General features: G+C 50.2%; 1 protein-coding gene across 10 annotated transcripts in view; it reads right to left on the reverse strand.

Annotated features, from left to right (window-relative positions):
• golga4 (golgin A4) overlaps positions 1-12023 on the reverse strand; it is a 115915-nt gene that overhangs the window by 46766 nt on the left and 57126 nt on the right. For all 10 annotated transcript variants that reach the window (XM_078397901.1, XM_078397895.1, XM_078397894.1 and 7 more), the window contains one exon: positions 3758-3936. In XM_078397901.1, the coding sequence (XP_078254027.1) occupies positions 3758-3936 (179 nt within the window). The remainder of the gene's footprint in view (positions 1-3757; positions 3937-12023) is intronic.

Here is a 12023-nt window from a genome sequence, read left to right on the forward strand (position 1 = left end):
AAGGAGGGGGAGGAGAAGGAGGGGGAGGAGAAGGAGGGGGAAGGAGGAGGAGGGGAGGGGAAGGAGGGGAGGGGAAGGAGGGAGGAGGGGAAGGGGGGAGGGGGAAGGAGGGGGAGGGGAAGGTGGGGGAGGGGGGTGGAATGGGGGAGGTGGAATGGGGGAGGTGGAATGGGGGAGGGGAAGGGGAAGGATGGGGAGGTGGGGGAAGGAGGGGGAGGGGGAGGAGGGGGAGGAGGGGGAGGGGGAAGGAGGGGGAGGGGGAAGGAGAGGGAGGGGGAGGGGAAGGAGGGGGAGGGGAAGGGGAAGGAGGGGGAAGGAGGGGGAAGGAGGGGGAAGGAGAGGGGAGGAGGGGGGAGGAGGTGGGGGGAAGGAGGTGGAGGGGGAAGGATGGGGGGGGAGAAGGGGAGGGGGAAGGATGGGGAGGGGAAGGAGGGGGAGGGGAAGGAGGGGGAGGGGAAGGAGGGGGAGGGGAAGGAGGGGGGAGGAAGAAGGAGGGGGGAGGAAGAAGGAGGGGGGAGGAAGAAGGAGGGGGGAGGAAGAAGGAGGGGGAGGGGGAAGGAGGGGGGAAGGAGGGGGGGAAGGAGGGGGAGGGAGAAGGAGGGGAAGGAGGGGGAGGGAGAAGGAGGGGGAGGGGCAGGCGGGGAGGGGGAAGGAGGGGGAAGGGGAAGGAGGGGGAGGGGGAAGGAGGGGGAGGGGGAAGGAGGGGGAGGGGGAAGGAGGGGAGGGGGAAGGAGGGGGAGGGGGAAGGAGGGGGAGGGGGAAGGAGGGGGAGGGGGAAGGAGGGGGAAGGAGGGGGAGGGGGAAGGAGGGGGAGGGGGAAGGAGGGGGAGGGGGAAGGAGGGGGAGGGGAGGGGGAAGGAGGGGGAGGGGGAGGGGGAAGGAGGGGAGGGGGAAGGAAGGGGGAGGGAGAAGGAGGGAGAAGGAGGGAGAAGGAGGGGGAGGAGGGGGAGGGGGAAGGAGGGGGAGGGGGAAGGAGGGGGCGGGGGAAGGAGGGGAAGGAGGGGGAGGGGGAAGGAGGGGGAGGGGGAAGGAGGGGGAGGGGGAAGGAGGGGAGGGGGAAGATGGGGGAGGGGGAAGGAGGGGGAAGGAGGAGGAGGGGGAAGGATGGGGAGGGGGAAGGAGGGGGAGGGGGAAGGAGGGGGAGGGGAAGGAGGGGGAGGGGAAGGAGGGGGAGGGGAAGGAGGGGGAGGGGAAGGAGGGGGGGAGGAAGAAGGAGGGGGAGGGGGAAGGAGGGGGGGGAAGGAGGAGGGGGGGAAGGAGGAGGGGGAAGGAGGAGGGGGGGGAAGGAGGAGGGGAGGGAGGAGGGGGGAAGGAGGGGGAGGGAGAAGGAGGGGGAAGGAGAGGGAGGGGGAAGGAGGGGGAGGGGGAAGGAGGGGGAGGGGGAAGGAGGGGGAGGGGGAAGGAGGGGGAGGGGGAAGGAGGGGGAGGGGGAAGGAGGGGGATGGAGAGGGAGGGGGAAGGAGGGGGAGGGGGAAGGAGGGGAGTGGGAAGGGGAAGGAGGGGGAAGGGGGAGGAGGGGGAGGGGGAAGGAGGGGGGGATGAGGGGGAGGGGGAAGGAGGGGGAGGGGGAAGGAGGGGGAGGGGAAGGAGGGGGAGGGGAAGGAAGGGGAGGGGGAAGGAGGGGGAGGGGGAAGGGGAAGGAGGGGGAGGGGGAAGGAGGGGGAGGGGGAAGGAGGGGGAGGGGGGGAGTGGGGGGGGAGGAGGGGGAGGGGGTAGGAGGGGGAAGGGGAAGGAGGAGGAGGGGGAGGGGAAACGAGAAGGAGGGGAGGGGGAAGGAGGGGGAGGGGAGGGGGAAGGAGGGGGAGGGGGAAGGAGGGGGAGGGGGAAGGAGGGGAGGGGGAAGGAGGGGAGGGGGAAGGAGGGGAGGGGGAAGGAGGGGAGGGGGAGGAGGAAGGGGAAGGAGGGGGAGGGGGAAGGAGGGGGAGGGGGAAGGAGGGGGAGGGGGAGGGGGATGGGGATGAGGAAGGGGAGGGGGATGAGGAAGGGGAGGGGGATGAGGAAGGGGAAGGGGATGAGGAAGGGGAAGGAGGGGGAGGGGGAAGGAGGGGGAGGGGGAAGGAGGGGGAGGGGGAAGGAGGGGGAGGGGGAAGGAGGAAGGAATGGGGAGGGAGAAGGAGGGGGAGGGGGAAGGAGGGGGAGGAGGAAGGAGGGGGAGGAGGAAGGAGGGGAGGGGGAAGGAGGGGGAGGGGGAAGGAGGGGAGCGGGAAGGAGGGGGAGGGGGAAGGAGGGGGAGGGGGAAGGAGGGGGAGGGGGAAGGAGGGGGAGGGGGAAGGAGGGGGAGGGGGAAGGAGGGGGAGGGGGAAAGAGGGGGAGGGGGAAGGAGGGGGAGGGGGAAGGAGTGAGAGGGGGAAGGAGTGAGAGGGGGAAGGAGTGAGAGGGGGAAGGAGGGGGAGGGGAAGGAGGAGGAGGGGGAAGGAGAGGGGAGGAGAGGAGGGGAGGAGGGGGCGAGGGGAGGAGGGGGCGAGGGGGGAGAGGGGGAAGAGGGAGAGGGGGAGAGGGGGGAGGGGGAAGAGGGAAGGGAGAGAGGGGGGAGGGGGAGAGGGGGAAGGGGGAGAGGGGGAAAGGAGGGGGGAGAGAGGGGAGGGGGAGAGGGGGGAAGAGGAGAGGGGGGAGGATAGGGTGCTGCACCAATGCAGGAGAGGTTTGAGCCCCCATATATCTAGTATATATTAATGATTTGGATGATGGAATTAGTAGGTTGCAGGGTTACTTGGACAGGTTGAGTGAGTGGCAAGATGCATGGCAGATGCAGTATAATAATGTAGATAAATGTGAGGTTATCCACTTTGGCGACAAAAACAAGGAGGCAGATTATTATTATCTCAATGGTGTCAGATTAGGTAAAGGGAAGTGCGACGAGACCTTGGTGTCCTTCTACAACAGTCACTGAACGTAAGCGTGCAGGTAGAGCAGGCCGTGAAGAAAGCTAATGGCATGTTGGCCTTCATGACAAGAGGATTTGAGTATAGGAGTAAAGAGGTCCTTCTGCAGTGGTATAGGGCCCTGGTGAGACCACATCTGGAGTATTGTGTGCAGTTTTGGTCTCCTAATTTGAGGACGGACTTCCTTGCTATTGAGGCAGTGCACCGTAGGGTCACGAGGTTAATCCCTGGGATGGAGGGACTGTCATACGAGGAAAGATTGGAAAGACTGGGCTTTGTATTCACTGGAGTTTAGAAGGATGAGAGGGGATCTTATAGAGAAATATAAAATTATAAAAGAACTGGACAAGCTAGATGCAGGAAAAATGTTCCCAATGTTGGAAGAGTCCAGAACCAGGGGTCACAGTCTAAGAATAAAGGTGAGGTCATTTAAAACTGAGGTGAGAAGAAAACTTTTCACCCAAGTTGTGAATTTGTGGAATTCTCTGCCACAGAGGCCAATTCACTGGATGAATTTAAAAGAGAGTTAGATTGAGCTCTTGCGGTTAGTGGAATCAAGGGATATGGGGAGAAGGGAGGCACAGGTTACTGATTGTGGATGATCAGCCATGATCACAATGAATGGTGGTGCTGGTTTGAAGGGCCAAATGGCCTCCTCCTGCACCTATTTTCTATGTTTCCATGCAAGATCAGGGAATTGAGGAACAGGCAAACAAGCACATGAAAGGACATCATGCTTTTCGGGCAGCAGATCAGCAATGATCATATAGAATTGTGTGACTGGCCGAGGGACTGAGTTGCCTACTCTTGCTCCTATTTTTCATTTGTTCTTATGTTTGTTGAAACAAAATGTTATCTGTTCTCAATATTCTTACCTTCATTATATTAACAGCTTCCTGCTTAACTCGTTTGAGTTCCTGCTGCATATTTTTCCGTTCTTCTTCACCAGCTTGCTCCACAGCTGTTATATGACTTTCCATCTCTTCCTTCAGCCTTTTATGTTTATCTTCTGATTTCTGAGCTGCGACCAGGGCTCTTTCAAGCTCTTCAAATGCTGGAAAAACAAAGGAAACTATTCAACTAAAAGGTATTAACTTCATGCAGCCTTTCTGACAAAACCCAGATTCTAAAGCTTGAAATCACCTTAATGAAAATTCAGGTAAGGGGTATATAGTTTATTTGGCTCCAAATAGGTTACTGTTGGTGCGTCAGGCTGGGGTATCAACATTACAATTGAAGTATGCAACTATGAAAGGTGTAATAATTTGCACTTAACGTGCACTTGGCCAGGTTAGGCTTTACAGTGAAGATAGACACAAAATGCTGGAGTAACTCAGCGAGTCAAGCAGCATCTCTGGAAAAAAGGAATAGGTGACGTTTCGGGTCAAGACCTTCAGACGAAGAGTCAGAGGGGAGGAAGATTAGAAGTATAGAAAGGTACAGAATAAATCAGTCGGCACCAATGGCCAAAGAGCCCACAATGGTCCATTGTTGCCGGTGGAGGAAGTGATAACAAGTGGATACAAACTTGAGAGAGAGATCTGATGTCCTGGTATGGAACACCTCATCTTGGGTGCAGATGCGGTGGGAACGGAGGAATTGGGAGTAGGGGACAAAGTCTTTGCAGGATCTAGATAGCTGTGAGAGTTAGTAGGTTTGTAATAGACATCAGGCGTGATGGAGGCGAGATCAAGAAAGGGGAGGGAGGTGTCAGAGATGGCCCAAGTGAATTTGAGTGCAGGATGGAAATTGGTAGCGACGTTAATTAAGTCCATGAAGGGCCAGTGTACGCCTAGAACAGGGATGATTCGACATACCCTGCAAAGCGGCAGGCATAACTAGGGCCCAAGAGAGTGCCTTTACAGTGTATGGTGAAGAAAGCAAACTAAGCTAAGGAGACCAGCAAAATATTCAAACACAATATGCCAATGAAATAATTTATTCAATTGCATTAGCTCATCAATTATAATCTGTTTTATGAATTGTGCTCACCAGCTTCAAAGCAATTTCAAAAACTCAATTTTTAACTTAATTTTTCATTCGAAAGCTGATGTAATAATCAAGATCGAAATGTCATCTTTATCCCACTAAAGACAGACTGGATCTAAATTAATCAACCCATCTGCATTTACGGCCAAGTCACTCGGACGAAGTAGTCAATTGCAATATTGGAGGAGGAGGAGCGGGGCAATTTTAAAAGGTAGCCATTGGATTGTTATAGCCGTAGTCAAACAGGCCCTTCGGCTCAACTTACCCACGCTGACCAGCCTGCCCGACATCTGCACTAGTTCCACCTGCCTGTATTTGGCCCATAGCCTTCCTAAACCTATCCTACTCACGTGCTCGTGCAATTGTCTTTTAAATTTTGTGATAGTATATGCCTCAACTACATCCTCTGGCAGCTCATTCCATCTACCCACCAACTTTGTGAAAAAGGTTGCCCCTCAGGTTCCTATTAAATTTTCCCCATCTCACAAACCTATGTCCTTCTGGTTCTCAATTCCTCTACTCTGGGTAAAAGTGCATTCACCCTATCTATTCCTCTCATGATCTGATACACTTCTATACGATCATCCCTCATCCTCCTGCGCTCCAAGGAATAAAGTCATAGCCTGCTCATTGTTTCCCTCTAGCTCAGACCCTTGAGTCCTGGCAACATCCTTGTAAATCTTCTCTGCACCTTTTCCAGTTTAACAACATAATTCCTGCAACAAGGTGACCAAAACAGAACACAATACTCCAATACTGGGTAGGTGGGCTCAGTAATGTCTCGTGCAACATAACCTTCCATCTTCTATATTCAATACTCTAAATGATGAAGGCCAATGTGACAAAAGCCTTCTTGACCACCCGATCTACCTGTAACACCAGTTCCAAGACTTAGACGAAGGGATTAAAAGTACCATTAGCAAATTTGCAGATGATACTAAGTTGGGGGGTAGTGTGATTTGTGAGGAAGATGCAATAAGGCTGCAGGGTGACTTGGACAGGTTGTGTGAGTGGGCGGATACATGGCAGATGCAGTTTAATGTAGATAAGTGTGAGGTTATTCACTTTGGAAGTAAGAATAGAAAGGCAGATTATTATCTGAATGGTGTCAAGTTAGGAGGAGGGGGAGTTCAACGAGATCTGGGTGTCCTAGTGCATCAGTCAATGAAAGGAAGCATGCAGGTTCAGCAGGCAGTGAAGAAAGCCAATGGAATGTTGGCCTTCGTAACAAGAGGAGTTGAGTATAGGAGCAAAGAGGTCCTTCTACAGTTGTACCGGGCCCTGGTGAGACCGCACCTGGAGTACTGTGTGCAGTTTTGGTCTCCAAATTTGAGGAAGGATATTCTTGCTATGGAGGGCGTGCAGCGTAGGTTCACTAGGTTAATTCCCGGAATGGCGGGACTGTCGTATGTTGAAAGGCTGGAGCGATTGGGCTTGTATACACTGGAATTTAGAAGGATGAGGGGGGATCTTATTGAAACATATAAGATAATTAGGGGATTGGACACATTAGAGGCAGATAACATGTTCCCAATGTTGGGGGAGTCCAGAACAAGGGGCCACAGTTTGAGAATAAGGCGTAGGCCATTTAGAACGGAGATGAGGAAGAACTTTTTCCGTCAGAGGGTGGTGAAGGTGTGGAATTCTCTGCCTCAGAAGGCAGTGGGGGCCAGTTCGTTGGATGCTTTCAAGAGAGAGCTGGATAGAGCTCTTAAGGATAGCGGAGTGAGGGGGTATGGGGAGAAGGCAGGAACGGGGTACTGATTGAGAGTGATCAGCCATGATCGCATTGAATGGCGGTGCTGGCTCGAAGGGCTGAATGGCCTACTCCTGCACCTATTGTCTATTGTCTATTGTCTATGCAACTGCACTCCCCGATCCCTCTCTCTACAACATCCCCCAGAGCCCTGCAATTCACAGTGAAGGTCCTGCCCTGGTTTGACTTTACAAAACTCCATTAACCATTCCTCAGCCCACCTACCCAGCAGATCGAGATTACATTTTTGATAACATTCGTCACTATTTACAACGCCTCCCACTTTCATGTCATCTGCAAAATTGTCAATCAAGCCTTGTACATTCTCATCCAAATCGTTAATTTAAACCACAAACATCAAAGGGCACAGCACTGATCCCTGAGGCACACCACTACTCACAGGCCTCTAGTCTGAAAAACAACCTTCTACAATTATCCTCTGCTTCCTGCCATGGAGTCAATTCTCAATCCAGTCAGTTAGCTCTCCCTAGATCCAATGTGATCTAACCTTTCAAAGCAGCCTACCACGTGAAACATCAAATGCCTTGCTGAAGTCCATGTGGACGCCTCTGGTTTAGCCCATATCAAACTTTTTAGTTACTTCCTCAAAAAACACAGATTCCTGAGAAATGATCTCTCATGTACAAAACTGTGCTGACTCTCCTTAAATTCTCCCCTGTCTATCGAAATGAATATCTTATCCCTCAGAGTATTCTCCAGTAACTTGTCTACAACAGACATTAGGCTCACTGGTCTATAGTACCCACATTTGTGGAAATTTATCCTCCCTCATGCACCCCAAGATGTCCAGCACCTCCTCGACTATAATACTGACCATTCTCAAGACACTTCCATTAACTGTCGAATGTCTTTCTTCACATCTTTCTCCACAGTAAACTGAGGAGAATTACTCATTAAGGACCTTGCCCATCTTCTTCGGCTCCACACAGAGATGACCGCTTTAGTTTCGATGGGGCCCTGAATGTACATAAAATCTCTTGGGTTCTCCCTCAATATAATCTGCCCAAGCTATCGTGTGCCCCAGTTTTGCCCTCCTCATTTCCTTCTTAAGTTGCCAAAACCTCCAGGGATACACTTGATCCAGCTTCCAAATCCTGTCCCATGCCTCCTTTTTCCTGACCAGAGCCTCAATTTCTTTTGTCATCCAAATTTCCTTACTCACACTCGCTTTACCCTTCACTCTAACAGGAACATGCATGCCCTGAACCATTGTCACCACACTCGTAAAATCATCCCACTTACCAGACATTCCTTTACCGGCAAACAATCTACTCCAAACAATGTTAGCAAGTTCCTGTCTAATACCATCAAAGCTGGCCTTGCCCCAAATCAGAATTTTAACTTGTGGGCCTACCCTGTCTTTATTCATAACTATTTTGAAGTTAATAGAACAGTGATTTCTAGTCCCAAAAGATTTATCCACCAATATCTCAGTCCCTTGCCCCTCCCAGTTTCCCAGTAGACAGAGCTCTGCCCTCTCCCATGCAGGGTGCTCCACATATTGCCTAAGGAAACTTTCCTGAAATTTTTTTCACAAATTCAACCCTGTCCAAGCCCGTGGCACTATGACAGTACCAGTCTATATTGGGAAAGTTAAAATCCCACACGATGACCACCTCATTAGCCTTACAGCTGCCTGCAAACACTTGGCATATTTGCTCCTCCAATTCCTGCTGACTATTTAGGGGCTTGTCGTACACTCCCGACAATGATGATCATCCCTTTTTTATTTCTTAGCTCCCCCATATAGACTCACTGTCTGAACCATCAGGAATGTCATCTCGGGCTACTGCAGTGACATCGTCCTTAATCAATAAGGCAGCCCTCCCTCCTCTTTCACCACAACCTCTATCTCTCCTGTAGCACCTGTGCTACCAGTCCTGTCCTTTTTCTAGCCAGTTTTCTGTAATGGCTACAACATCCCAGTCACACGCCCTGAGTTCAGCTGCCTTACCCGTCAAGGCTTCTCGCTTTAAAATTAATGCAATTCAATCCTACAGTCCTTTCTCCCTGTCATGCCGAATCTGCCCACAGAACTTTCTTTCATTTCAATTCCTACCGACTTTCAGCCTCTCACCTGCCTCAGCCCTGCATTGGATCCCATTCTCCTGCCAATCTAGTTCAAAGAACATTCAAGAATTTTCTTCCAAACCCATCTGCATTATTCATCTGTTTTAACACTTCCTCAAAATTTGCTTATCTGACCAAATCTTCAAACATTGAGGATTTTATTCCTCTTTTGGCCCCACGTCCATTTCTCTCTACACCATTGTGGAATGTCTTGGGAGATTCACTAGCCTCACTTAAATCTACAGAAAAAGACACAAAGTGCAAGAGTGACTCAGCGGTCAGGCAGCATCTCTGATAGGTGATGTGGTGTCAGGGGTGACGCCAGGGTCGGCAGTCACCACACTGACACTCGCAGTAGGGTGAACTCACATGATACATTTTATTTACAGTGGTAAGAAAATCCAGGACCATACGAGGGCCCTTGCCATCTGGGTGCATGTGCAGTGGTGCTGGTCAACCTGGGTTATACAAGCAGCTCAGTCCTAGTCTTCAATGGAGGAGGTGTGGTGATCTCAGTCTTCTCCCTGCAATTCAGCCTTGCCTAGAGAGAGAAGGCACTGACGATCTCAGGTTTATCCTGGCGACCTTAGGTTTATCCTGGCAGCTCATCTTCAGGGTTGAAAAGGCAGACCTGGTGGTCTCTGGGTTATCATGGCGGCTCAGTCTTTGCCTCGGCGTGTGGGTGCACCCTCGTTAAACATGGGTAGGAAAAGACACTGGTGTCTCTGGCTTGCCCTGGCCACTCAGTCATTGCCTCAGAAGAGCCACTGGTTGTCTGGGGCCTCTTCCCGGCAGTCGAGTCTTGCCACCCGATGGTCTCAGGTTTGTCCTAGTGGCTCAGTCTTCTTCGAATCTGTGACAGGGATGTGCCCACTGGTCACCCTTCCTTTTCTTTTTTCTTTCTCGTCCTCTCCCTTCTGGCTAGAATATCTGGGTTTTATAGGGAGTAGGCTGACAAAGGTTCAAGTGGCCAAGTAATATCGGCTAATTGAACCCAGCTGTGATAATGCTGGGGATTGGCCTCTCCTGGTGAGTCAGCGTGTGAAGGGGATCGGAGGAGCATCCAAGGGAGGGGCACTATCACAGTGATAAACGAGTTTTGGGTCGGGACCCTTCTGATGTTGTCTCACTGACTGAGTTTGAGCAGCACTTTTTTGTAAATCAACACCTGTATTTCATGGAATGTGCAGGAAGGAAGTATTGGTTTACACTGAAAATAGACTCAAAAATGCTGGAGTAACTCGGCAGGACAGGCAGCATCTCTGAAGAGAAGGAATGGGTAACGTTTCGGGTCAAGACCCTTCTTCGGACTGAGAGTCAGGGGAGAGGATGACAGAGATATGGAAGGGCAAGGTGTGAAAACAAAAGATCAAAGGGGACGAGGTTCAAGGAAAATGTAGAATGGATCATTGTTAACTGAGAAGAAGTTAACAACGAGGCATACATTCAGTAAAATGTAATCAAGAAGACAGTGAAACTAGTCAGAGAACTACGATGGGGGAGATATGGAGAGAGAGGGAAAATAAGGGTTACTTTAAGATAAAGAAGTCAATATGCATACCGCTGGGTTGCAAGCTCCAGCATCTTGGAGTCCAAGTTCATAACTCACTAAAGGTGGTAACATAAGTAGCTCGGGAGAAGGCAGCATTTGTTGCCAAGGACATTGAATATAAAAGTCAGGAAGTCATGATGCAGCTCTATAGGATTTTGGTTAGGTCGCATTTGGAGTATTGCGTGTAGTTCTGGTGGCCTCATTACAGGAAAGGTGTGGAGTTTTTGGAGTGGGGGCAGAGGAGGTTTACCAGAATGCTGCCTGGATTAGAGGGTTTCAGCTACAGGGACAGGTTGCATAGACTTTGATTGTTTTCCATGGAAAGTCGAAGATTGAGGGGAGACTGAATAGAAATATATAAAATTACAAGGGGCATAGATAGGATAGATAGTCCGAATCTTTATCCCAGAGTGGAAATGTCTAACACTAGAGGGCATAGTTATACGGTGAGAGAGGAAGAGTAGTGGGCAGATACAATAGTGGAATTTCAAGTCAAGTCAAGTTTATTTGTCACATACATACGAGGCTTTTAGATAGGATATGGATCATGTACAGGCAGATATGAACAGTTTAATTGGGCATCATGTTCGGCACAAACATTGTGGGCTGGAGGGCCTGTTCCTGTCTGTACTGTTCTATGTCAAGAGTTAATAATTTCACAACATTTAAGTTTCAATTTCAAACTAACTGTATTTCAGTTTTTGGTGGAAATCATTCTGCATGAAACCTCTGAGCTTGATGCTTATCAAAATGTTTGGCTTTTGTACCTATCATGGTCTACTCAAGGTGATCTAGAGGCCCAAACAACAACACAGTTCACAAAAGCATTATTGTGTCCTGTTCGCAGTACATATCAGCAACCAATTATTTTGAAAATGTAGCAAGCAACAACGATTTTCCACAAATACAGTTAAGAGAAGTTAAAGCTTCTCAAAGTTAAAACTATGGATCTCAGGCAATTTGGCTGCTTAATGTTCAGGTTTAACTATTCTTATTGTGAACTCCAAAAAGTTAATTAAGACAGGTTATATTCATAAAATATTTTCCTTCATCTAAATAAACTTTAAAGAAATGTTAGCTCAAATTCCCCAATTTAATCAAGGTTTTCAATATGTTAACACGTATTTTTTATATTTGCCAGAGTAATGTGGGGAAAACAAAGCTTCATCTTGCTTATTGACATCCACAACAAACCATTCTCATACTTTTTATGTTTTATTTTGACATAACATTTGAACAGCTGAACTAACGGGTTTCCAGTCAGGAGATGGAGCAGAACACAGCAGCAGCAGGAAGATTTAAAAGAGTGCCGTTTGATTAGCTAATTGAAAGGCTCTGCATGCAGCCAACAAGGTAAGGTTTAGCAGAGTGGTTTATCGGGAGCAGCCATTTTAGGAGTGGATGTAATTTGAGGTGAAGTGCTTTGATTGAGAGTATGTTTAGTTTAATTTAGAGATGCAGCGCGGAAACAGGCCATTCAGCCCACCGAGTCCCTGCACACTAACGTTATCCTCCACATACCAGGGACAATTTACAATTATACTAACCTACAAACTTGTCTTTGGAGTGTGGGAGGAAACCGGAGATCCCAGAGAAGATCCATACATGTCACAGGTAGAACGTACAAACTCCATGCAGACGACACCCATAGTTACAATTGAACCCGGGTCTCTGGCGCTGTAAGGCAGCAACACTACCGCTGCGCCGTGCCGCCCATTAGTTCAGGCAACATCTCTGGAGAACATGGATAGGG

Source organism: Rhinoraja longicauda, chromosome 4 (assembly GCF_053455715.1).
Source record: "Rhinoraja longicauda isolate Sanriku21f chromosome 4, sRhiLon1.1, whole genome shotgun sequence".
Taxonomy (NCBI): Eukaryota; Metazoa; Chordata; class Chondrichthyes; order Rajiformes; family Arhynchobatidae; genus Rhinoraja; species Rhinoraja longicauda.